Below are 27,380 nucleotides of genomic sequence, written 5' to 3'. Positions count from 1 at the left end.
CAGCGCGCGGGAGGGAGCGAAGCCCCGCCCCGCCCCGCCCCTGCCCGCGCGCCGCTGCCGCCGATGAGCGCCCAGGGCCCCGCGTGCGCCGTGGAGGCGGCGGCACCGCCGCCCGTGCGGTCCCTCCTCAGCCACGTGCAGCTGGAGAACCTGGCGGCGGGGCTCAGCGGCGGCGTCGTCTCCACCCTGGTGCTGCACCCGCTGGACCTGGTCAAGATCCGCTTCGCAGGTGAGGCCGTACCGGCCGCTCCCCCCCCATTCCGCGCCGGGCCGAGCCGGGGAGGCTGCGGGCCCCGCGCCACAAGGCCGCGGTGCCGCCAGCGGGGGCTGTCGTGGCTCCCAGCGGCCGGGGGTGGGGCTGCCCCCGCGGGGCCGGGGCACCTGCTGCGGTGGTGGGCGTGCCGGCAGGGAAGGGCCCCGGGCCCGGCTCCCCTGCAGAGACAACCCTGGCTGTGTGCGAAACGCCTCAGACCTCACGGAGCTGGCCGCTTCTGGGCCGGTGACTACCGGCCGGTTCTGGAGGGAAGCCCAGCGGCTGAGCCTGCAGGCTTTTGCCCGAGCCTGGGCGGCTACAGGACAACGGGCGCTGGCAGCGCAGCCCCATGGCTTGGAATCAACGGGCCGTAGGCCGAAAGGGACGGTTTCTGCTTCTTTCCAAAGCTTAATCTTCCTGTCGTTTCTAGGGACTATAAAATATGCTGAGTGTCTTTCCAGGCAGGTAGAGACCTGACCAGGTTTTTTCCTCTCTTTCATGACCGCTAGTGCCGTAGGATACCTCAAGATTGTCGGTTTTTAGCAGGCGAGTTGTCTCAAGACCGTGTTCAGAGTTCACCTTTATGCCAAAGATTTTCAACACAAAGCATAACTATTTTATGGTAATGTTGGTTATTAACAGTAGGGATATTGTTTTGCAGAAAACTCTTGTTTGTTTTTCTGCAGGGAAACACGTTAGCTTCTCCCTCTTGATTTTGCTGTTAATATGAGAAACATGTTGCCCTTTGTTTCAAACTCTATAAAAGAGAATATGATAATTTTGCTGTATCTTTGGATTATCTTAAAGGGATACATGGGGTTTTAAGATCTCAAAAACAAATAGTGAACTATCAGAGAAGTTTTCAAAATTTAAAGCATTACATCTCCAAATGAGACTTTTTACGAAGTTGGATTTAAACAATTTCCTGCACATCCTAGTGTGGGCACATCCTGGGCTGTATTATAAAGAGAATAGTTAGCAGAAGTGCTCATTTCTCTCTATTTCGCACTTGTAAGACTACATCTGAAGTACTGTGTCTAGTTTGGGGCTCACCAGTACAAGGAAGACATTGGCATACTGGTATGATTCCAGTGGAGGCCACCAGACTGGTGAAGGGGCTGGAGCACATGACATGGGATGACAGGCTGACAGAACAGGATAAATTTTGCCTCACAAAGGGAAGGCTGAGGGGAGGTATTATTACAGTCTATGACTGTGTGATTGGAGGACACAGAGAAGGTGAGGACAGATTCTTCTTGGAGGTGAATAGTTGTAGGGCAACAGGGAACAGGCACAAACAGGAACATGGAAAATTCCAGTCATTTATTAGGAAAAAGGATTATTACTGTAAGAGTGGTCAAATACTGGAAGAGGTTACCCAGAGAGACTGTAATCTCTTCAGCCTTGGAAACATTCAGGAACCCACTAGTCATGTCCCTGAGTAACCTGATCTAGTTAGATCTGTTTTGAGCAGGGAATTAGATTAGGTGATCTCTGGAGGTCACTTTCACATGCTTGTTTGGATTGAAAATAACGGTTCCTATGTTTTGTCTTCAACCAGGAAGTAAGAGCTGGTATCAGAAATCAGTGTTGTGAAGATTCTCTGCAGCATCAAGACTTGCATTCGTGTTTCTGATTTCCCACGTTGTTTAATGTGTTTATAAAGCTGACCTAATGGCAGCATGGTAAAAAAATTCAGAAAGGTCTTTGGGAAAGGTCTAGTAGTGCTCATTCAGGAGGGAGAAAAGAGGCATTTAATTTGTGTTCTAGTTTTGTGTGATTGTCAAGGTGTTGAGGCCTTGTCACAGTGTGCTCAGAAAAAGCATTTGTCTTTAGTCATGAAGTCTTGTCACAATGTACAGTACTACACACAAAGTTCAAAGGAGAATGAATAATAGATGTGGCACTGAACAGAAAACATTAGAAATTCATGATTACCAGGATTGATCTTGATGGGCACACAAAAACTACACTGACTGTAAAACTTTGGGGTTAATTTTCAGTAAAATTGCAATCTCACCTTCTGTATTAAGAATGAAAGTTGCTGCCATGTTGGCATCATAGAGTAATTTCGATCAGAAGAGATATGTGGAGTTCATCCCCTACTCAGAAAAGGTTAGACCTGTTTGCTGAGTCTTGTCTGCTAGAGTTTGGAGTAGCTCCAAAGATGCCTCTTCAGGCAACTTGTTCCAGTATTTGACCACTGATGGAGAAAAAGTTTTGGTCAGAGTTCCCTCTGTTCCAGCTTGTGTCTGTTAACCTCTTGTCATCTCACCATGTGCCGTTATTACACGCCATCAGTAATCAACTTGCTCTCTTACTGCTATGGTTATGGTAGGAGCAATAGTAGTTACCACTGTAGGTTGTGTGAACATCTGTGTTCTAAATAAAGTCTGTCAAACAAAAACTTGCATGTTTTTTATCTTTCTGACTGATAAATTCTGAATATTTGAACAACCAGCTGTTTGGTTATTGGATAGGGGAAGTGTATGCATTAGGTGTTTTCCTGCAAATCCATTCAGTGATGATAGAAGCAGAACATGGGTTATTTTCATTGAAAATTCCTTTGAGTGTTCTGGTAAAAGCTGACTTTGGGATCAATAAGACATGACCTATTAGAAATATTCAGGTCTTTATAGAACATTTTAAAGAGGAAGATTGAATATAAGAGTTGTTATTTGGGGCTTGTCTGAACTCCTTATAGAAACATGTTGTCAAAGACCCCACATGTATCAACTTGAAATATGATGCAAAATTGCTGGGGTGCTAAAAAGAGACAAAAAACTTTAATTCAAAGCTGCTGGTGACCAAAATGTGCATTTATTTAGCCTTGTCAGATTGATGGGAACTTGATTCTTGCAGAGCTTAAAAATTATTTTTTTTTCCTTTTTTTTTTTAAGTTCTTTAACTCTAGACTTAGGAAGCTATAAACACCAACTCTTGCATGCTTTTAAAAGAATGCTTCTAAAACACAGCTGATCAGTTAGGTTTCATGTTCATTTGCAGCTTGCTTTGGAGGCTGTGTACTTCTGTGGTGGCTTTCACGCAGCTGAACTTTATGCTTCCTGAAATGTTTCTCAGTATAATTTATTTCTTTCATAGTAAGCGATGGATTGGAGCTGAGGCCAAAATACAATGGGATACTCCACTGTATGACCACTGTCTGGAAGCATGAAGGACTCCGAGGCTTATATCAAGGGGTAACTCCAAACATGTTGGGAGCAGGGGCTTCCTGGGGACTTTACTTTTTCTTGTAAGTAGACCTGTAAAATGTGTCATATCCTGTGCAATGTCATGTTCAGATATATGCTGCATGTTCTTTGTAGAGTATAAAAATGTGCTAAGTGGCTTATAAACTTGTGATTCTTCTAGTAAGTCCAGGTCTGTTATCCTTTATTATGGTTTGCTGTTTCAGAATTTAAGCAACTTGAGTCAGAGACCTGTTACTTTGTCAGGTACAGTGCATTCCCTTGTTGCTGTGAAAATACTAAGGAACTTGAGAGATGGTGACATAATTCATGAAGAATCCTCTAAAAGTGCCAGTACACTGTGCTTAAAACCTCACAAAAAATAAAAACCTAAACTGATGTGTTAAGAATTAGAGAACATGATAAAGTCTTCTACTAAAGCTAAATGTTTAACTGATTTTTAATAATTTTAATGACAGTCCATTCTTTCATTGTTTTTGTGAATTGATGGGCTTTGCTTATAAAGCCAGTTTTTTAATACTCAATCTTTTCTACGTTATTAGCTGTGTAACTGACCTGATTTACTGCTGATCCCTATTAATTCAAATACTTAAAGGAATAGTTAGTTGGTATGCCTATGGAAGCCTCACTTGTCAGTTGTCTAGGCTCTGTTGTACTTCTGTCCTCCAGCTTTGCTATAGGTTCCTAATGACGGTTCAGGTCCTGTTGACAGTTTCTCAATCCACCAACGACTGGAAACTAGATCAAGAGAAGAAAGCTCAGTATATTTCTGAGCTAGAAGATAGATACCTGTCACTGTAGCTCTCAATAAAAAGGGGGCTATCTAATCGGTTTCTTTTGGAGGTTAATTCTTGAGATCCGGTAGCTGTTTCAAGATGCAGTCCCACTGATACTGACAGTAATGCTTTATGATTTTAAATATGTATTACCTTAGTGCACTTTGAAGAGCTAACTGCACAGAGATCAATTAATCAACAAAGATTGCTTAGCTATCTGTTTTCAAAGGCTACGTACCACCTAATGTTTTCCATTAAGTGAGGTGTTTTGTTGTTTTGGGATTTTTTTAGTAATGTCAGGTTTTTTTCACCTTTACCAAAATATATTTCACATTTTCCAGTTACAATGCCATCAAAGCTTACAAGAAAGAAGGAAAGCTGGAAAGTCTCAGTGCAACCGAACACCTCGTGTCAGCTGCAGAGGCTGGTGAGTTTAAATGCAGGGAAGATTAATGTTTGCTTCTCCCCTTTCCATATGTTGCTCCCTGCCTTTGTGTGTCAGTGCTGCTTTTTCTTACAGGTGGCAAGTGTAAGTGTTCAAGTCCAAATGCAATCGTTTATTGTCTGTAAATAAATTAATGATGTCTGAGATGAATAGATGGATCACTGTGGTCTTTTCAGTTTTGGTCAGAAATAGCAGTTGTCAAAATACCTTTTGACCTTGTTTTCATTGCGTATGAGTGTTTTCCATATTTAGTACTATATTAAGTCTCAAAGTATAACTATATAAATCTTCTGCTGTCAGCTTGTTAACTCATTAAATGTTTAACACTTAGACCTGGAAAAGAGAAGGCCTGTTGAAGTTAATAGACTAAGTGAATTGGTCATTCAAAATCTTTATCTATGGTCCAAGTTTTCTAGAAACTGAAGTTTTTTAATATGTTGTTTCTAATGCATGTTGTTCTTGTACATGCTTCTACGTGGTATTCATTCTAGGCAATTAAGAAGACTTTTTATTAGGCTGTTGGAGCATTCATTTAATGTTGAAATATAAGGAATATTGTTTGATGTGAAAAATAGTAACGAGTTATTTTACAACGGTATTTTCAATAACCTACAAAGCTGTAACAGTTTGCTTCTATTAACCTGTCAACATGACTAAGCAAATTTCTCATGACTGAGGTGTCCATTAAATTTTGAACAATTGTATATCCAAATAATAACTCAGATAATCAGGAGTGCATTAAGAAATTACTTACGTTTCCTAGCTAGTACAGATTACACTGCTGACTGTGGAAAGGTGAGGCAAAAAAGGGGATGTACCAGGAATATACAAAAAGCTGTATGCTCTACAGAAGTACCCCCAGCAGGAGTAGGTTGAACTTGATGGTGAGCTTTGAAGGCAAAGAGAGGGAACAATGGTGGGCATAAACTTTGCCTGTTTTAAGTAATATGAGTACTCTTGTAGGATAAGTAGTTTTGTTATTGTAGAAGGCTGTGTTACATTGAACTGAACAAACTGGGACAAGCTTTAGAGCTGGTGTAACAATCAGTCTAACTTCCATTTGTTCTCAGGAGCCATGACTCTCTGTATTACAAACCCAATATGGGTAACGAAGACACGGCTTGTGCTACAATATAATGCTGGTGTTGATCCATCAAAGCGGCAATACAGAGGAATGTTTGATGCTCTTGTAAAGATATACAAGACAGAGGGCATACGTGGCTTATATAAGGTAATATAATTTAAGAAAATTTCCAGGATTGGCTGGCACCACACAGTAGCATGGCGAGACTTGTAAACGCTCATCTACTAAAGGAATGCCAAGTAATTTTTTCTATTGGCTCAGCTACTTTTATTCTGTGAGTCTTCTTTCCCACCAAAGAACTGCAGCAAAAAGTCTTAATCAGAAGAAAAGCTATTATACGGTTGAAATGCAGGAAATCACTGAAGAATAGAGTGTAAACTTTATGGCGATAATGCTGAAATGAGAGTAAACTGCAAGCTGCTTTTTAGTTTTTTGGAGTCTTCCTATAATTAGAATTTGGATAAGGAAGACAGCAGTAGCATAATTTGTCTTGCTGTTAGTGCTTTCTTCCATTTCATCCCTTATCTCTGTCTTTCTGACATCTTGTGGAACATAACGTATGACTAAAGTAGTTGCTAATTTTTTCTTCCAGAATGGACGGTTTCACAACTGCTCATTTGCCCTCTAGTTATTGAGGTCTGTAATCTGTCATCTCTAGATCCATAAAATTTGCAGACGTCTAAATATGGTCTTGTGTATGTGCGGGCTTTTTATTGCCTTTCATTTAGGGAAACAGATGGCAACTGGATTTGGACTTTTTGCCTCCTCCTTCCTTCAGGCTATGACATCAAGATGCATTCATCAGTGCCTGGAAGGTGTGAAGAAACCCATTTTAGTTCAGTCTGGCTCTTCTCCTGCAAATAATGCTATAGAACAAGAACACTATTGCCTAGGAATTGTCCTGATTACTGAACATTAACTTATTTGCAGTGAAAATTATAATCCTTCCTATGCTGAAAGACTAGTATGCCACATACCGATGAATGCTGAATTCCAAATCAGGAACAAGGCACCTTACTTATTCCTAAATTGAAATTGTCAGGATTTCTGATTTTCATGCCTGGATGTCTGTTCTGCTCTGTGTAGATAAATTCTAATTTCTTGCATCTGTTAGGGTTTAAGATGTCCTTTCATTGAGTTACTTGTCAGATTATTCATGCATGTAGCATGTGTTGCCTTTGCTACTACACATTTCTTTGTAGTGTTAATATGCAAGTGGGGAGCTAAACCAGGTAATTCCTTTGAAAGAGCAAATTACTTGCTTAAATCTGCAGAGGTGACCTAGATAGGTACTGAGTGACCTACATAACTATCCACACTGAGCAACTTTCATTTGACATCAGGTGGCTCTTTGTCTTGTCCATACTTTAGCCTTCCTCCATTTTCTGGTTTTGGGGGACTTTTCATTTTTTCCTCTTTCTTGCTTTATTTGACATTTGACAGCTGAAGTTTTGTTAACTGCCCTGAGTTGCAGGAGCTGTAGTGCATACAAATGTCTTCTTTTTCCTCATAATCTTAATTTCAGTTAGAGTTCCCTATAGCAAATAAGGGGATCTTGGACAATACCACAAGTTGGAAATAGAATCTGGAAGTAGTTTCTTTCTGGTTAATTTGACATTAGTCTTCTAAAGAATGGTATTTCTGTCCAAGCAATTCTGTATCTTGCTCTCTGCTGCACAAGATGCTGTTACTGGTCTGAGCAATTCCCTTCAGTCCTTTAGGGCATAAGACTGGTAATGTCAGGATGCATCGATCTTTCTAGCAGGGATCAAAGCTGTCTTTATTAGTTCTGTTGAGTATTGTTCATTCATTAAACTATGAACTGGGTTCTTCAATAACTTGTTCTTCTTGAACTTGACCTGGTTTTGAAAAGACAGGAGCCTGTCTTTCACTGATTATCCCAGTAATCATCTAGTCAGTGATCTTTCCCACCTTCCATCCATTAGACTTTGTCCTTTGGCCTCCATCCTCCAGATGACTGGGGACAGAGCTGCTCTGGTGCACACCAGGCTGAGGGAAAAAACAACTTAACCTTATGTGATTTGAACATGCCTATAGATCTGCTGGAGATCTGACCTCTAAAAATTACTTTTCCATGAAGTTGAATGTCGTGCAAACATCTCCACGTTAACAGTGCTGTATGGTTCTTTTCAAGCATAAGGAGGGAGAGACCAAACATTGTAAAATAATCGTAAGATTGTAGGAGTTGGCACTTTTAGAAAAACACAAAATACCTCCGAGTTCTCAGGAAACTGATATCTAGTCTACAGTGACTGACTACTAAAACATCAATCAAGAATGCAACTAACATTCTTGCTGGCCTCCATGCTTCTGTATTTGTATTTTCAGTTTCATTCTGATGAAATGCGACGATGTAGAAGCAGCAGTTACACATAGAGCAATGCTTAATAGACAACAGTAAAATAAACAGGAATTGCAGAAAATTTAACGAGATTAAAGGAAAATATAGTCATCAGGACTGAGAATAATAATGCAGTAAGCTAACAATAACAACTAAAAAATCCTAGCGGTAATGTGTGCTCGTTAGCAAGTGAACTAGATACATTGGACACCTGTATTGCCATTTCACCTTTGGTAGGCAAGATTCTGTACTCTGAGGATAAAGGTACTTAGCTCTCTTTATTTTGCTATGCTTTTGCTTATGAAATTTTCCTTCTTGCAAATGTGAAGCTTGTAAGCTAAGTGACTTTCTATGTCTTTGTACTTGTATATAGCAAAATCCACTGAGAATTGGCCATCTTGATCTTAACTTTAGTCCCAGGTTCTACAGAGAGACAGAAGTGTAAGTGACTTTCATATAAAAGATGGTATCATTTTTCACCATGAAGGAATCTGGATGCATAGGGAGATGATGGTATGCTTCCAGGGTCTTTCTGCACAAGTTGTCAGAGTAAGGCACTCTGATACTAGTGGTCTTTGGCCCACTGAGAACCCAAATGAAGACAACACTGAACAGATTACAAGAGGAATCTGCTGCATTCTTTCAAAACGTACAGCAGAGGCTGGTCTGGTGTGAGCACTCAAACGCTTCGGGCAGTGATGTGAGTACCACATCACCAAGTGAACCTTGTTCCCTTCTTTACTGAGAAGCATATGCTTTCCATTGTATACATTTGCCTATGTTCCTTTTCATTATAATGGGTGACCTTTGAAACACTAACCAAAGGGACATTTTTCTCTTGTCCTGGATCTTTGGCACTTACAGCTGTTTAAGCCAACTTTAAAATACAACTTTCTTCCCACTGTCTACTGTTCAGAATTATATGCTTTGCCATTTAAAGTTCTAATGATGTATTTAATTCTGTCTATTGCTCTAATCCTCCAAAAGAGAATTCAAACAGGACTTCTTTGAGCAACCATTGTCAAGCCCTCAGGGCAAAAATCTTCTAAAGATATGTGTTGAATATTAAAGTAAAAAACAACAAGAAGTACATAAAGTGAAACCATTTTTAAATTGATCTTCACAGTCATATTATAGATGAAAAAAAAGTATCAAATTCTATCAGATTTTGTGGCAAGAAAGATTTTTGTGTAAAATTGTAAGAATAAGAAAATGGAGTAGGAATATCTTTCAAAAACTTCCCCAGCCAAGATATTTCCTTACTGTGAAGAAATGGGTTTTGCTTTGAAACATTTTTCCATAAGAACACATTGTTTTGTATGATCAATAGAAGCCTGGGTCAGCTCTTACTTTACTGAGGCGCGTTGTCCGACAGTTGCTTCACTCCCTCCTTGCATTTTTTAATATTGGCCCAACATTAAAAGTCCTTCAGTCTTTGGAAGTTTTCCTCATCAGCACAAGATTTAAGAGTATGCTGGTACTTATTTAGCAAGTATCATCAGTAGATGCTTTAGGACTCTTGAGTGCAAGTTATCCAAATCAGCTGGCTTAAATTTAGGAGTTTAGCACTCTGTAATGTTTTTTAACATTCTTTTGTTGGTGAGGAAAATATTATCTCATTCTCCTATGATATAAATACATCATTCTAACTCTCTTCAAGTAGAGAGTAATTACTTCTTTTAATGGTTTTACTGTCTAATAATGGGCAAATGTTTTTCAAGATTTTCCCTGCTCGCTATACTTAAATTTCATACTGTTCCTTGTTCTGCTGACCCAGATAATTCTTTCTTTTATATTTTTCAATAATTTTGGTTTTTGCTCTGTTCCTCCTCTTCTGTTTTTATATTACTGGTTAATTTTCTTCTCTGATCCAGGGTTTCTGAAAACTAAAAAGTTGTCCCTTTCCTTCTGTTGTGGCCCTTTGGCTTCAAACTTCACAAAATTCTGTGATTATGCTCGCAGTTGACGAAATGCAGATGTTTGGTTTAACTTCACTTGTTTTCTTTTGGAAAAGTGTTTTTTCTGGGGCTTTAGCTAGCCCTTAATGCATTTCATCAGTTCATGGTCACTGATGATTAGTTCATGACTGTTATTTTCTACTGTGAAAAGAAATTCATCCTCATTTATCAAAAAGATCCTAAAAATCACTTTCTGAATGGCTGTAATATCGTAAACTTAAGAAACCTGTAGCATGCAGAGAGCTAATCTCTGCAGTGGTAGAAGCTCTGTGCAATTTTTATGCCTGCTGTTGTTTTAGTTATTTTTTTTCCTGCAAGTTAAGAGGTTATGAAGTAACTTATCATTTTGTCCTGTTACACTATTCCAGTGGACTCCTACCAGAAGGATCTCTTCTCTTTTCCTTCTCCTTCTTTGGGCTCTTAGTAGTATATTAATAAGGCTTTATTCAACATTCTGGACATCTGATTTCGTCTTAATACTGAATCACAGAATCATCTAGGTTGGAAAGGACCTTGAAGATCATCTAGTCCAACCGTTAACCTAGCACTGACAGATCCCAACTACACCATATCCCTCAGTGCTATGTTGACCCGACTCTTGAACACCTCCAGGGATGGGGACTCCACCAGCTCCCTGGGCAGCCCATTCCAACACCTAACAACCCGTTCTGTAAAGAAATGCTTCCTAATATCCAGTCTAAACCTTCCCTGGCGCAACTTGAGGCCATTCCCTCTTGTCTTATCGCTCATTACTTGGTTAAAGAGACTCATCCCCAGCTCTCTGCAACCTCCTTTCAGGTAGCTGTAGAGGGCGATGAGGTCTCCCCTCAGCCTCCTCTTCTCCAGACTAAACACCCCCAGTTCCCTCAGCCGCTCCTCGTACGACATGTGCTCCAGACCCTTCACCAGCTTCGTTGCCCTTCTCTGGACATGCTCAAGTAATTCAATGTCCTTTTTGGAGTGAGGGCCCCAAATACTATTTTGGGGAAAGTTTTGGTTCTTTGTGTCCTTTTACCCATATTTTGATCGTTTACTCCATTATATTTGTGTCTTTGCAACAGTTTTCAGCCAGCTTTTGACTCCCTTAAGTAATTCTGGCCAAGATGATTAATTCCCCATTTATTTGTATTTTTCCAGTGTAAGTGGCCAACTCTTCAAAAAGAGAATTAGTGCTTCTCAGAACCCATGCGGCTGTCAGCTCATTTTCAACTAAGCTAGTCCTGCTCCTGAGGAAACTCCTGCCTTCTCTTTCTTGTAGAGACAGTCAGAAAATACCACTTTTCCGCCTCCATTTCGACTTTTTTGAAAGAAGAGGTTTCTGTATATTTTCATGTTATACTCTTGCTGTCCATTACTGCCTCTTAGAAGTGGGGAACATTTCCCAGACTGTTTTGTTACACCTTTAGTCACCTCTGAGCAGGATGAGGAATGCACTCAAACTGATCCAAATCTTAAATATATTTCTTTAATATAAATCATCCATAAGTCCTTGTATGAGTTAGCTTTCCACCTGTGCCCTTCAACTGTCCACAGTGCAAGTCTGTCTGTGAAAGACATTGAGGTGCTAGAGCATGTCCAGAGAAGGGTCATGAAGCTGGTGGATGGTCTAGAGAACAAGACCTATGAGGAGCAGCTAAGGGAACTGGGGTTCTTTAGCCTGGAGAAAAGGCTCAGGGGAGACCTTATTGCTCTCTACAGCTATGTGAAAGGAGGTTGTAGTGAGGTGGGTGTCAGTCTCTTCTCCCAAGTAACGAGTGATAGGACAAGAAGAAACAGCCTCAGATTGCACCAGGGGATGTTTAGATTGGATATTAGGAAAAATTTCTTCACCAAAAGAGTTGTCAAGCATTGGAACAGGCTGCCTAGGGAAGTGTTTGAGTCGCCACCCCTGGAGGTATTTAAAAGACGTGTAGACATGGTGGTTAGGGACATGGTGTAGTGGTGGACTTGCAGTGTTGGGTTAATGGGTGGACTTGATAATCTTAAAGGTCGTTTCCAACCTAAATGATTCTATGATTCTACACACACGTTTTTTATATAGAAATGTATATACATCATAGATACACATTTATGTATACACACACACATGTGCACACCTACATATCTATCTCCAGGACTTGATCACAAGAATTTTTTTGTACCTCTACTCTTGATGGCCCTCTGCACTGAGACGCCAGCTTCTGTCATTGCCTTACCAGTCTCAGGTGGGAACTAAACAGCTTAGTGCCAGTCCCTGGTAAGGGGCAGGCACTGAGCAGCACATTTGCAAGACTGCAGCTTGGTTGGTATTCTTACAATCCTGATCCATGTTACCAGCTTTTTAAGACCTGTGCTTGTGCTTTATGAAGTGGAGTCCCTAGGCCACTTGGTTTTTATCTTGTTCACTCATTAGGTGTCTTTAGCCTGTATGTCATTTGGAGAAAAGTAACGTTTATTACACTTCTGTGTGATGCCTGTCATGAAGAACACCAACCCAGAATCAGCTTTGAGTCCTACTGCACAGCGACAGTTGTGCAGTCATAATTTGTAAAGTAATGGCAGACATACATATGTGTGTAAGCTGAGCTCTGTCAAGTTGTAGAGTTTTTGTGCATTTCCATTTAACTTTGGTTTATTCCTTTTTTTTAGGGATTTGTGCCTGGTCTGTTTGGAACTTCGCATGGAGCACTTCAGTTCATGGCATATGAGGATTTGAAACTGAGATATAACAAGTATAGAAACAGAGTATCAGATACAAAATTGGTACGATTCTTGGCAATAAAAATGTGTTGTGGCACGTGAATAAGTGAAAATTTATTCCATTTGTCTAGGTCATAGAACAGCAAAATGTACAAAGTATCGATACATTAATTGGAAGAATATATAGAAGGAAATAATGCTTTTTCACTTCTTAGGGACAAGTAGCTGGTTAGCGCTGTTTTCCTGTACCAACTTCTTATTTTGGCAAGTGTTTTGAGAATTTTAGAGGGAGGAATGATTTTTTGTCTTACTTTATGAAACCATAGGTGGCGGTCTTAACCACTTGCACAGAAAACTGGTCAGGTGCAAGTTGGGCAAAGGTAGTTATTTTTGGAAGAAGTGTTTTGCTTGATAGGAATAAGAAGGCACAACACACGTTTTACAATTAATTACTTGTAGCACTGTATATGGTAAATGTTGCCATTTTTTTAGATGTGTATATTAGAAGGGGGAAAAAATCTAGAGTATTGTTTAGTTCAGCATTTAAAAATCCAATAAGATTTTTGGAAATTGGCTAATTTAAACCATACCTAAGGCAAGCCTGGTAATTTTTATTGCTTTTAGAACACCGTGGAATACATAATGATGGCAGCTGTATCCAAAATATTCGCTGTGTCAGCAACATATCCCTATCAAGTTGTGCGAGCTCGTCTTCAAGATCAGCATAATACATATTCGGGTGTGTTTGATGTGATCCACAGGACATGGAGGTAAGGCATGCAGAATTGAAAGCTTATGTCTTAGAAAGTTAGTCTTACAGAATCAGAACTACATTTACTGGCTTCCATGCTGACTTGCAGAACCAGTAAAGCTCAGAGCAAGCAAAATGTTAGCTGTACAAAGCCACTAAGAGCAATAATCTAAGGACAAATGAGGAGATGGGAGAGGGTCAACGCTAGCCTGCAGGCTTCTGTTTATTGTGTCTCCCTTCTCTCTTCTCCAGCAAATTTCACTTGCAGGTTAAAAAACCAACATTGAGTTGGCTGTTCTGAGGCTCTTAAACAATGAAGTCTCACTTGAACTGCTTTAGATTATCACATACAACAGGAGTGTTGTGCTGCTGGGAGTTGTGGCTAATCCAGATTGCTGGCAGGAGGAAGTGAGCTAGCCAGAGCTGTTTATACTGATGTCCCTGGGCTACCCTGAGGCCTGACTGCATTTGTAGTCTAGTCCTAGCTTCCTGTAGGACCTTTAGAGAACTGATACCTCACACCTATGCATATCTTCTCACAAACCCTCTTCCCTCAGCTCCACGGGGCATGTGAGTGTTTTCACACAGAACTCTGTAGTTACTAAGGTTGGCCACCTTTGCAGTATGCAAGCGATATTCTTGCTTTGGACAATGTTTCTGGGTTGCAGCGTATTGCTAGAGAGACATGAAGGGAGTCAGCTAACTCCTGGGGTATTAAGAGGTGCCACCTGAAGGAGTGAATAAGGCTGTGTGGTTCCAGGACCACCCCTGGCTCAGAGGCAGTACAACCATTTTGACTGAAGCCAATTCAAAGCGAAAATAGCTCTGATGTCTCAGCACTGTGCCCTTCAGTGCTGCAGTCTATAGGAAGGCTTATTAGTTATGATAAAGTGTGAATGTATACAGCCATTCTGGGGCCACTACTGTACTCATTATGAAACAAATGCAACCTAGAGCCCCAGGGAGGGTAATGTAAACCATATCCAAGCACTTTCCAGAACCTGTGTTAACTGTACTCATTGCTCCAGGTGTCCTAGGCCTCTATGAAGCTGGAAAACAGGGAGCTGAGATTAAAAGTCTTTGAAACATTTTAACATGAATACTCTGATTCAAATTTGGAGAAGTTAGGTTCTCATTTACTGGCCAGTGGAATCAAAATTCTGGAGGAGGTGCTTTAATTCTCTGAAAATAAGTGCTGACTTTCCTTAGTTATGTTGACCCCCAGCTCACTTGCTGTCACATGACCCAAAACCACCAAGCCTTTCAGCCCTGCTGGCTTCAGTGAGATTAAATATGTAAATGCTTTTTGGAACAGGCTGCAGAAATTTTAAGTTGCTTTAACCAGTTCTTGTGGCATGAAGAAAGGTAGTAAATTGCCTCCTACTTAAACAACACAAAAAACACCCAAACCCTAGGCTAAATAACTGACCTACATAATACCATCGTATATTCAGAAGATAAAATGACGGGTTAAGATTATATATATTATGGCTCTTCAAATGCTATAGGAAGAAATTATTCTGAAACTGTTATTCCTAACCTGAAGTACCTCTCTCAGTTGAGAGCGCAGGAAGAAAAATGCCAGGCTTTGGTTTAGGTCTAATTTCTTTTAAAAGACATTAAGTAAAACAAAATGTTTTTCTGTGTCTTTAAAGGAAAGAAGGAATTCATGGATTTTACAAAGGAATTATCCCCAATGTGATCAGAGTGACTCCTGCCTGCTGTATTACCTTTGTCGTTTATGAAAATGTGTCTGGTTTTTTACTTGATTTTAGAAAAGAAAATCATTAAAGGTAGGAGCTTGTGTTCGTAAGGAATCTATCCTCTTTTTTTATATGTGATCTGGGAAAGATTTAGTTCTGCAGTCTTTTTTGACACTATGAAATGATCTAGTATTTTGAGGAAAGAACCTGGAGATAGGAAAACCCTGCCAACATCTCTTCTGCTGAATGTTCCTGCACTGCTGCCTTCCTGTCTCAATCAGCTATGTCTGCTTGAAACAGATGTCTCTGCAACTGTGAAATAATAGCACTGTGACTGGGTGAGGGCAGCTGTGCAGCAATTCAGTACATCCTAACTTGCCTGGAATAACTGACTAATCTGTTTTGACAAGTCTCAAGATAACAGTTGGTCAGATTCTACTCCTACAGAAGTGGAAAACTTCATATATAAAAGCAACTCTGGGGTCTGTCAAAACTTTCTTAAATCTTTATCTGAGTCTCATGAAGAAAGCGTGTATGTAGTTGTTTACAGCAAAGTATTCTGAATCCACCTCTGTGTTATTTGTCAGATTTCAGGATACGTAATGCTTTAAATTCCATTGCTCATCCAACACAAAAATGCTGCCTCAGTGGGGTGCAGTTTGGAAACTCAAATTGTTTCGTAAAACAGCTGTCCATTCTTGGGTTTGAATAATTGCCATTCTGATGAAACCCAGTTCTTGTCTCATACAGGACAGACTTGCATTGTGGGTTTTGGCTTGCTTTTAGCACCAGACCAAAATGTATGTTGTGTGCATTGCTGGCCACTTACTTAATTCATTTTCTCTCTTCCCTGTCTGCCCTCTCTCTCTCAATCTCTCTCTCTCTCTCTGAGTGAGATTCTGTCTCCATTACTGATGCATCTGACCAAATATTACTAAGTAAATGCATATTTGAAAGTAGGCTTACATTTTAAATATGAGGGTTTTTTCCAGTAATCCCACAGCGATACAGTTTTCAAACCAATGTAATAACAAATATGACCGTGCTTATTTTCAATAATATTCTCTGGGAAAAAAAAAAAATCTGTAAGTAGTCTAAAAAATATTGTGTACAGGACTTTCTTTAAAAAAGCCAAAACAATCCATTAATGTCTTTTGATTTTTGTCTAAGGAAAGGACTTTAAGAATATATTGATTGCTAACTTAGTGATAAACTACAGTACATCTCAGTAAATTTGTGTTTATTTGCACACTAATAATTGCTGTCAAGGATATGTACTTGTCAGAGATCAGGGTTTGTTTTGGTTTTTTAGTTCTTATTTAAGAAAATACATTACTGGCCATAACATCTGCCTTCTGCTGTTAGTAAGAAGGTATTGAGAAGCATCTAGAAAGTATCACTTTGCTAACTTATTTCCTCCTTAGTTAAGATTATTCAACGGGTAGAGGGAAATAATCAGTTTCGTAAGGAGCAGAGAATACTACCCAGCAAAACACCTGAATAATCACTTAGAGAAGTTTCCTGCTTAACAGAAGACTAACCTAAAGCAGAACTAAGTTGTTTTTCTAAAAATTTAACAAATTAGGGAATTGGTTTCAATTTTAGTTAAAAATCTGGAAGACTACAGAAACTGCTCAATATTTTGAATCTTAATTCAGCAATCCACTTGCTTGTTTCTGTTGATACTATTGCCACATACAACATTTTGTGTATACTTAACTTCATTAATAATTTACACTTTCTCCTGCATGATCCCATCCCCTCTACTGATAGAGTTGATGATCTCATCTGAAAAGGGCATTTGGCCGTTATGGTTTGGGTTTTGGTTTTTGTTATGAAAGTTGCCATGTGTATTTAGCTGAAGATCAAATTTACTGGATCTCTACCATGCAAACTTCCGTATAGATCCCTAAGAGCTACTCACTTCTGCCTTTGGAAGGTGTTTACTTGGTTTTGTGTTTTCTAGTATGCAGAATGAATTTAGTGGAATACTGAGTTAACTCCCACCCAGGGTCCAAAAAATATTGTGAAGACATGAATAAATTATAAGAAAAGAGTAAAAGTTGTGCACTTACTACCCTGGATTAGTGTGCTCTAGGCCCAGAACAGCCTACTTGTGCTCTACGATAAATGCAAAGACAGGCTACGTACATCTACACAATCAGTTACTGTATGTTAACTGACATGCTGTAAATTCACACCATAGCTGAGCTCATAGTAACTTGTTTGTGTTCAGATACCTTAAAACCCATCGTTCAAGCCAATGAAAACAGTACAGTTCTTCTGAGACAAAATACCAGCTGTATAATTTGCTGGCTTGCAGCAATATCACACATAAACTTGCAGTTGGGAAAGCCTGAATGCTTTCCTAGATGCAGGTGTGTTCTTCTGGCATTCTTGACAAAAGCTACAGATAAGAGCTACCAATTTGAGAGATGCCTGGGGAAAGTATGACAACCTGAAAAAAAGCTGAGATTTAATCCTAAATAACTGAAATTAATTCCTTATCTCAGATTTAATGTTTTTTCCTTTTAATTTCTGGGAAGAGTGTAGACTTTGCATGTTGTACATGCTATTTCTTGGGTTATTTCGTTAATGCAAAATTTATTTTGTAATATAAACATGACTATTGTTTTCCTTTAGAGGCTACAATTTTTAAAAATATTTGAGTATATCACTTGTTGCATTTGGAAGAAAATACTTAAAGCACTGAAGCTAACGCTGTGTTGGCATGATCAGTATTGTCACTTGTCCAGGCTGGAGGCTGCAGTCAAATGGATGTGATATCATTCTTTCACTTTACCAGTACACTTTTTGAAAGCCAAGGCATTTCAACCTGCCATATATCTGTATCTTCCAAACTATTTAATATATCTAGCTTTTAGTTAACACCAAAGTGAGTGTACATATCTGAAAGGCTAAATCCAGGAGAATTATTTTATTAGAGCAATGAAAGTAAGTTTTGTAACTGTAAAATTATTTAGTATCTGCATGCTAATAGTGGAGACCAATAATAGATGTTTATACTGAAATCCAGTCTATCAAGAAGCAAAAGAGGAATGGAGAGCTTAGATAGTTTATTTTTGCTTAGTTATTCAGGACGAGGTATTTAACGCTTATGGTTACAGTTAAGGTTTAGGTCAGTTTAGGTTTAACATCGTTTAGGTCACAGTTAAGTCACCAGGAATTTGTTGAGAGACTTAAGACTGTAACAGCAGAGCATCCTGTTCTCTAGTCAGGTTTACAGGAGTAAATGTTACATAGGTTTTCTGAAGGCTAAAGCCAAGACCTGAGTTTACTTTCTTAGAACTTTCTCTGAAGTCTTCTAAAAAATTGTGTATCATAACACCCTGTAAAATACCTTAAACAGTTTGATGATCAATAAAATTGCCTGGATTTTTTTTTAAAAGGTTTTATTTATTTGATACAAAAAGTTACAGTTAATTCTTAAAATGATGGTGGTATATTTTCATATGTCAAACAAGGAATTAAAAAAGTTTATGAACTTGGGTTTGATATTTATATTCTAAAATGATTATTATAAAAAGCCTCTGCAATGTGCAAAAAAAGGCTAGACGAAGACTACAGGTGCAAGAGTTTGGTTCCTTTCTGTCAAATGCTTGCATCCAACTCTATAGAAATAAATTCTGAAGAAAATTGTACAAAATTTAAAAAAGGGAGAGATTATAAAAAGGGAGAGAAAGTTATTTTGGCAGTTCTTCAATGATGATTCGGGAGACTGAATTCCATCCAGTAGAAGCGTCTCCCCGTGGATAATCTGAGCAAGTCCCAACCCAGATGGCAATATCCACCAAGCCGGCGTTGATCCCTTCACACAGACCTTCCACTGGTTAAAGACAAAAATCAGGTTACCTCAGCAGACACAATCACTTTGTATTTCATAACTGAAGGTAGACGCAAGTACTTAAGAACAGCAGTTCATTGCAAGCTCGTGCTATTTAGTTTAATCTGGATACCATTTTTAGAAATAAAAACTATTACTTAGACGTGTGCCAACATAGGTTGCAGTCATGTACTGCCTTTATCCATGCTGCTTCTTGACATCTTGCAGTACCTGAAGCAGATCACAGTCCACAGGATGGCTAAGTGGGAGGCATACCTACTTTTTTCAATGTCCAAATTTACAAACTGGTAGCTAGGATATGGCTTCAATCCCATCCAGCCATGGTTTTAGCAGTGCTGGAGAAGGGAGACACAGACAGAGCTGTAGCGGCTTCCACAGCTAAGCCCTGCAAAGGTGATTGCCACCCTGTAATCTTTTCCACTCCTAAAGCACTGCTGCTATATAAAGTTCCGCTTCTGTTACCCTTTGCTTTTCCCCACTAGCACCACTAGTTGGAGGTGGGTTAATAAAGACAGGTGGGTATTCATGAAAAAAACCTATCATAGCTCTAGATGTTAGATTTCATGCAGTCATGAAATAGTACAGGGAGAAAAATGGAGAAAGAGTATAGACTCGATGTTAGTCCCCTTTTCCTAGTGTTGCCTCCTTTTACGTTGAATGACTTTACTAATTTGCCTTTTACTTAGCAACTCAAGCTAGATATTCCTAGGTATTTCACTTTGGAGGTACTTTTGTGCCCCACCTGAAATTACAGTAGAAATTCCAGGAGGACTGTCTTAATTTTATGCACAGGTAGTGCACAAATACTAGTATTTTAAGCCAGGATGACACTGTCTACTTGGCAGTAAGGTGGTTTCTCCATACGCTAATACAGCACAGAACGTCTCTCTATTCATGTTGTAGCAGAGATCATTAGAACTATCTGGATAGATATCTTTTCCATCTCTAAATTGCAAAAGTCAACTGTGAGACAGCAGAGGAAGAGTAACAAGTGTTAGCTGGCCACTCTTCTGTGTCTTTTGACTTTCTAAGGCAGACTGTACTCTCTGCATTTGGTAACTAGATTTGCTACTGGTTTCTACTCCATCTCCATTTGTATAGTCTCAGCATACATACCTGAAGAAGTTCGGTGTATATTAATAGTAGAATTCAGCTCCGGGCTTCCTTGATCTAAATATATTATAGCTTCAATAGGAAGTGGCCCAGCACATTCTGCTCCATTAAAAGTAAAGTACCAGCGCTGACAACAGGCGCTTTTGCATTTTAGCCGAAGCGATCCACTGAAGAGAACACGGAGAGCACTGTTTGAGCGCATCTTTGTAAATGTACATTCCTAAGAGGAGACAAAAATGCTTTGGTAGCAACCTCTGGTTTTGAACCTATTTATTTTCTGTATATTTGGGAAATATATTCATATTTAGGAATATATTTATATTTATTTCAGAACATTTTGGCTATTCTCTTCAGTCCCTTCCCTCTGGGGAAAAAAAAAAAAAGAAAAAAGTAGATGCTGGCAAATACCATACAGTGCAAAGATGCAAATCAGAAGCAGCACCTCATAGATGGTAATGGGGGATTGTAGAAATTCTTAACTTTATTTAGATAATATCTGCTGTTAAGTTGGTAACCTAGTTACCTTCTGGGGTTTATGTAAAGGGGTATGAGCTGTCTGGAAGGTACACTCAAGTCCTTGCATAAGAGGACAGTACAATTTCTGTCTCTGTTACCAGAAATACTGGATTTAACAATTATCACAAGATTTGTGAGAAGCTTAAACCTCAATAAAAGCTCCACAACTGAAAAATAAACATGTTCAGATTTTTAAGTGGTTGTTACCCTGTCTTTGTAATGCTGGATATCATGGTGGAGTGGCGGGGGGGGGAGCTAGGGACAGTTCTGCAAGTACACGGCAGTGAGAAATGTCAACTCAAAAAAGTTGATTCTCACTCTAGCCACAGTGATAGCCCTTAAATTACTCCAACCATTCTAGGTGTTGCTTCATAGCTGGGATTGAACTGGTATTTCTTCCCTTCTACGCCTGCACCATTGTGTTTGAAAGTTCTCTACCCAGGGCTGCAGCAGAGGGCAGACTGTTTGAGTTAGCTGGGGTAACACTTGGTAATTCTGCCCCTGAACAATGCTGATCCTTTTTGCAGTAGCATCCCGCAACTGAGTTTCAGTGAACAACCGTTTTGAAGCAGTAGGTATAAAGACAGGTACAATTAAAAGATTAAAGATGTACATCTCTCCTGTTCCTTAGGACTGAAATGGTAACAACCATTTCAGGTACTTTTTTGGTAGCATGACTTTCAGCCTTGCAGTTACAGACCTGGTCTTCTAAATGTACTTTTACACCAGCCACCTCATTCTTTTGAAAGACAGTTACAGAAATGAAACACAGCTGAGATGAATCCGAAGTAGCTAAACCTTTGAGAAGTTCGCCCTTACATGTAGAAAAAGGCTCCCATAGGAAACCTGTACAATTGGTGCTACCCAGCTCATACAGGCAGATCTAGAGCCTGCTGTGGCAGTGAAGCGCAGCAGCCTAGGCAAAGCTAACTTACTGCTATCTTCCCAAGATCGATGCCATAATTAAGAGCACTCCATGAACACTGCTTGAAGTTGGGCGTCCAGGACTCCTCGATGCTCTCACGCATGCACTCGCCCTTCTCCCCCTTCAGCCCGTCCCGTCCTGGGATCCCAGGTGTGCCAGGGATCCCGTTGGCTCCCGGGTTTCCATCCCGTCCAGGAACACCACTGGGGCCTTGCAAGCACACGCCGTTGTACTGAAACACAGAACAGAACAGATCTTGCTGCTTCCGTCCATTAACTCCAAGACTAACCAAGTTAAATACAAACAAACAACAACAAAACACAAAAAACCCTGCTGTGACACAAGCTAATGGGCTATTTCTGGATCACCAAGAAAATGGCTCCACAGAGGAAAAAATAAAAGGAAAAACAAAATTTCAAAGATAAGCAGTGCCAGCAGAATTTGCTGTAAATTAAGATGCCAATTATTTGTGTCTTATTTTGCAAAACATGCATAAATCCTAGAATTAAAAATTGGCCTAGTCCAAGGTTTAAAACCTGTTGGGAAACCTCAGAAGATTAAAAACATTCCAATATAGAAACAAAAAAAGAGTTATGTTAATAGTTACTTCCTCCTAACCCACCATTGCTGTCTTGGCTAATAAGATTTCATTATTATTTTCCTTTTTTCTTTTCAAAGTAGAGAAACTTTTGCATTTCACAGAGAGCAGAGGTTAATGCCAGTTTTCTTCTCTCACCGCTCCTCTGGGACAGAATCATGTTGCAATAGTTAAGCCACACAAGTCAGACTCCAGAGTGTGCACAGCATGTCGGTGTTGATGTGGACGTGGGAAGCTGCACCCTGGAAAAATCCTGAACTTAGGATCCCTGTTCGCAGTGGTGGGAAGGCCCACATGGGCGGATGGCACGCTAATGTCCTCCCTAACATCACAGTAGTAAGAAAGGTCAAATGTTGCTCTCCCAAACTGCATGTTAACACACATTGCCCTCATACCGTATGAGATTTGGGTTTGCTCTCCTTGGAGATTGGGTTTGTGCAGTCCAGAGCTCCTTCCCCCCCCTCAGCGGCCTGAGTGCAGGATGTGGGGGGAGCACACGCGTGTGGTGCTGGTGGAGCCACCACCCAACCGGTGAGAAGGAACCTGCGGGGGCTGCCCATCACAGGGCTTTTACTTCAAATGCTCTTTCCCATCTGGTGACTGACGGCTTCCTCCAGTCTTCATCCCAGATCCTCACAGATAACTATATTCCGCTCATCCCCTTTCTCACACCTATTTTTCTTCATTTGTTTTAAACGATCATGCAACTCCTGCAAGCCATGCCGCTATCTGCACCGCAGGAGCTGTAAACCACAGCCTTTGTTTTAAACCTTCTCTCCTTTGTCAGACTGGTGAACTTTTGTCTTCTGGGGTTGTTCCTTTTCTTGTGCTTTGGTGCAAAAACAGGGCATGGGCATCCAGGCTTGGCTGGAGCCACTCTATAAATAAAATCAGTGACTATATTAAGAGGTCTGGTAAGAAGTAAAATGAGAGCTCAACTAATGGATGCTGGCATTCCCTTACTACCTTCACCAAAGAAAACACTGTTGGCAAAAGGGAGTGGAAACAGTGAGATATTATAATCAAGAAGGCCATGTTTAAAAAAAGCTGGAGAGAAGGCTGCTTGGCGAAGCACACACCAACCTAAGGACCATGAGAACAATGCAGAGACACTTGTATTCCACACAGCACTGGTTATCTGCTTTTGCTGCTATTTTCCATTGGACTCTTTGTAACAGCTACTTGACTCTGGTTTTACATGTGGGCACTCACCACAGAAATCCCATGGACATGGAAATCACGGAGATCTGGGGCCCACCGAGGCTCAGCCCGCCGCGGCACCACGGGGCTGCCCCAGAGGCACTGCTGCCGCCCGGGCCGGCTCCATCGGGGAGAGAGGGCTCAGCCCTCGCACATACCAAAAAATGGATGTGAGCGAAAGAGTTACCTGGGCTTCGGGCTCCGCTCCAACTAAATTAATCTACGCTTGCCAAAACAAGTCTTTTTCATGCTTTCTTAAGCTGGAAATGTATAAAACATCTTTTAAAATGTCCGCTGAAGGCAGGAGCCCCTCTCGGGCATGCCTTCACTCTGCCCTGGCAGGGCTTTAGCTGAAGCAGTCTGTACAACCGGGCTGTGCCCGGCTCAGCTGCCATGGATGTACCTGTGCTTTGCTGCTCACTCTGCTGCACCCAAAACCGGGGAGCAATGCAAGAGGAACGGCGGACCCTAAAATACCGCTCCAAGAGAAAACGGAAGCTCCCCCCTGTGTGCAGGCTCCTTGTTCTTGACGCAATTCAATTTCCATGGTAAAAGTGAAAGGGTAATGAGGTGGTGTGAAAGTGAAGGAGCTTTGCAACCCATGGTACGTCCAGCACATCCCTTTGGGGGATCTCTCTGCAGCTCGTGGAAGAAGTGGCCATGCCACCGATTTTCTATAGGAGGTGAACGACAGTCCAGCAGCTCACAGAAATAGCTTCACATCTGCTTTCTACATTCCAAGCACTGGAAAATCTCCCTCCTTTCTTCTATCCCTGAGACGGGATAGTCCCAGCACATTCAGGTTTCTAGTTGCAATGGAATCGCAAGCCGCGGTATGCAGCCCCAGGTGCCAAAGGCAGTAACGCAGGAATGCCACTGCGAGGAAAAGGGGGTTCAGTGAGCGTGCGGACACAGCTTTCCCAGCACCTAACGGCTGCTGGAGAGCAGTCCTTTTACTTCTCTTTCTGTAGTTTAGTATTTATCCACCAGACTTTTAGGAGCGACACAGCATTTACTGCTCATGTTGCAAGGCTGGGAAGGTTTCAGCGTTGCTGCCCGTCCTCCCGCCGGGATGCCTCGTTCCGCGGCGCGGGCACGGCTGGGCGCGGAGGCTACGCCGGCTTTGAGCGCCACCCCCGCAGGCTCTGACCCTGTGGAGAAAGCACGAAAACACGCACCCGGCCGCCGAAAACCAGCGGTTTCTGTCAAAGCCCGCCCAACCCTTTCTCAGCGTTTTCCTGATTCAGCCCGGCCAGGGCGTAATTAAAAACATCCCGGGAGAGCCCACGCGGCGGCGGGCCCGGCGGTGCCCGGCCCGGAGCGGCAGCGAGGTTCCTCCAAAACCCGCCGTTTTTCCGCTTTTTTTTCCCAGTCTTTGCCATCAAAACGCAGCCGAGCGGCTCCTCGGGCCGCCCTCCCGCCCCAGCCCGGCGCCCCCGCCACCCCCCCGCCCGGCGCCCCCCAGCCCGCTCCCGGCCCCTCACCATGTCCACCACCTCCCGCTGGCGGAGCGCCTTCTGCTTCCCCTTGGGGCTCTCGGAGCCGGCGGGCGGCGGGGCGGAGGCCGCCAGCAGCAGCAGCAGCAGCAGCGGCGGCAGCGGCAGCGGGGGGCGGCCGGCGGCGGCGGCCGGGGCGCGGCGCATGGCGCGGGCTGGGGCCGGGGGGCGCCGGGGCCGGGGGGGGCTGCGGCGCAGCGGCCCGTGTCCGCCGGTCCGGGCGGCAGCGCGGGGATAAATGAGCCTTTCAGAGCGCGGAGCCCGAGCTCCCTCCCCGGGGAGGCCGGGAATTTCCATCCTGTAACCGAGCGGGAACGTCCAGGCAGAGCCGCCCCCCCCCGCAGCCATTGGCACGGGGGCCGAGGGGCGCCCGCCCCCTCGGGCCGGGCCCCGCCGAGCTTCCCGCGGGCCGGGCCGGCACCGGCGGCGGGGGGCGGGGGGCGCGGGCAGGGCCGGGCCGCCCCCCCGGGAGCGCCCAGCAGCCCTCGGCGAGGCTTCGGGGGAGGATCCGCCGTGCAGCGGTAACACCTTTGCGATGAAGGCGCCGTTTTGCCAAGGAGTCGCATAACGCCGCAGCAGGAGCCCGAGGCACCGGGAGTGGAAACGGTGGTAAAATACCAGCTGGGTGTAACTCACCGGTTTAATTTCAAAAGAAGTACAAGGTAAGGACACAAAATCCTTCTGAGCAGCAGCGGAATTTGGACTTTTCTCGAAGAACTTGGTATTGCCTGACTGAGCATTGTCCGTTGGATAACACGAGAAGAGACCTCGGCAACCCAGCGTAAACCATGTCATTTTGCTTCAATTAAAAAATACATTTTACTTTTCATAATGCTAGAAGTGAAAGCACTACAAAATAAAGAATGCTGCATGTTTTTAAGCATTAAATCTAGAAATAAAATATTTGAAAGGTAACTTCTGTATCCTGCAACCTTCGTGGGACTTGTAGAGGAGTTTCCAGAAGGGGGAGATAAGCTTCAATACATTTTTTTTCTGAAGCATTTAACAAAAAGGCACATTTCTCCTGTAGGAATACATGGAGCCATTCACGCTAGATCACGCAGAGCCAGGTTCTTGTTTACACAAAACCTCTTCCCATTGCTCTGACTGTAGTTACCTCCGCAATTTAAGCCACTTCTGTCTTTCTCCCCTTTCCACGTCCATACTGGCTGAACAATAGCAGTGCGGTGAGATTTGCACTACAGGTCACTCTGCTGTCGTCAACCCTGTCACACACTGTCCTGAGGACTGGGACTGACATCAGCCACGTTGCTGAGGTGTGGGCTCTTGCCTGGTGGAGAAGTGCAGTGATACACCCAGCCAACTTCATAAAACGGCTAGTAAATAATAATGGTTCCCTAAACCCGTTGGGAAAATTTATGGAATTATATAAATCCTTAATTATAGCAATTGCTTCTGTGACAGCATTGGTGAACATCCATGAACACGCACAAGAGGCTTCATTGTGCAATTGTGTGTTGCCACCGGCAAACCTCCTGCCTCTGGTCCAGGTTGGTGGCAATGCTGTGAAGATGGTAATGCCTGACTTCTCTGTAACCTGCATGTTCACACAAGCGTCGTTACCAAGTGACTGGGGATCCCCAACATCAATACAGGCTGTTGCTAAGGCACGTCCCTTCCCAGACTGCCAAACTTCTGTGTTACAGAATTTCTTCAGGAATACAGAGCTAATAATACAGTAATACAGTAATAATACTAGTAATACAGTAATATTCTGTAATTTCTTCAGGCAAGGAGCGATAGCTGAAACACAAAGCACAGCGGCATTGTACACCTTCCATATACAATTATTCAGTATTTTAGATAACAAAATTTGCACATACATCCACATAGATTTCCCCACCTGGGTTTGCTCACCATTAGAGTTTGAGTCTGGACTAGAAGCTTTTTAACCCTAAATGGCTGGCTTTGCCAGGGGAAGCAAACTGAGAAGCACCGTAAAAGAAGGTCTTAGCAAATAATGGTGGGACATCTGCTCTGGGCTCTGGTAAGTGCACTGTGCAGTTCCTAGCACTCATTTGACTTGCAATGTGCGTTACCATCTGGAAAACAGAAATATCGACATCCTCCTTAGCCTGCTTCAGTCCGAGCAAGCCTTGCCATCTGCTAGGCTTATGCTCTGTGGGCTTTTGATATATTTAAATGCTTCTGAGGGCAGCAACCGTTGTTGAATGCCTCTGAGATACTTGAATTGAATCAGAAGTACTAATCCACTTTGCCTTAATATTTCTTAAAGATTACTCAGACAAAAGGAGCTGTTGTAATAAACTTGCCTGAGAATCTTCAAACCAGGATCCATATTACAGCAACTAGTGATTCCTTCATCTTACCCATACTGCCATATGATATAGAATTTATCTTTTATATTTGGCTTTACAAACATGTCAGCAAAGATAATGAGGTACATACATCCACCATTTAAATGT

At 42.1% G+C, this 27,380-nt stretch overlaps 2 protein-coding genes across 3 annotated transcripts; one reads left to right on the top strand and one right to left on the bottom strand.

The window, feature by feature from the left end:
* Positions 1-63: 63 nt before the first annotated feature.
* On the top strand, positions 64-20,910 carry SLC25A32 (solute carrier family 25 member 32). Of its 2 annotated transcripts, XM_074886076.1 has the most exons (8): positions 64-229; positions 3,356-3,506; positions 4,580-4,665; positions 5,754-5,914; positions 12,716-12,829; positions 13,391-13,536; positions 15,173-15,310; positions 20,353-20,910. In XM_074886076.1, the coding sequence occupies exons 1-7, from the start codon at positions 64-66 to the stop codon at positions 15,306-15,308; spliced, it is 960 nt and encodes a 319-aa protein (XP_074742177.1). In that variant the 3' UTR covers positions 15,309-15,310; positions 20,353-20,910. The 2 variants fall into 2 exon arrangements, with proteins under 2 accessions (XP_074742177.1, XP_074742167.1); XM_074886066.1 differs by having other exon boundaries at positions 15,173-20,910.
* CTHRC1 (collagen triple helix repeat containing 1) lies at positions 18,925-25,728 on the bottom strand. Its single transcript, XM_074859592.1, is given in 6 exon segments — positions 18,925-19,067; positions 20,202-20,418; positions 21,650-21,871; positions 24,922-25,112; positions 25,115-25,331; positions 25,570-25,728. Coding segments are annotated over 6 exon segments (1,149 nt in total).
* Positions 25,729-27,380: the final 1,652 nt, after the last annotated feature.

This window comes from Strix uralensis, chromosome 1, assembly GCF_047716275.1.
Source record: "Strix uralensis isolate ZFMK-TIS-50842 chromosome 1, bStrUra1, whole genome shotgun sequence".
Classification (NCBI taxonomy): Eukaryota; Metazoa; Chordata; class Aves; order Strigiformes; family Strigidae; genus Strix; species Strix uralensis.
Note: the sequence above shows the minus strand (reverse complement) of the source record. Positions and strands in the feature narration are given on the sequence as shown.

Coding starts and splice junctions, on each gene's coding strand:
- SLC25A32 (XM_074886076.1), top strand. CDS start 64: ATGAGCGCCCAGGGCCCCGCGTGCGCCGTGGAGGCGGCGGCACCGCCG. Junction 3,507..4,579: donor TGGGGACTTTACTTTTTCTT/GTAAGTAGACCT, acceptor CACATTTTCCAG/TTACAATGCCATCAAAGCTT. Junction 5,915..12,715: donor GCATACGTGGCTTATATAAG/GTAATATAATTT, acceptor CCTTTTTTTTAG/GGATTTGTGCCTGGTCTGTT.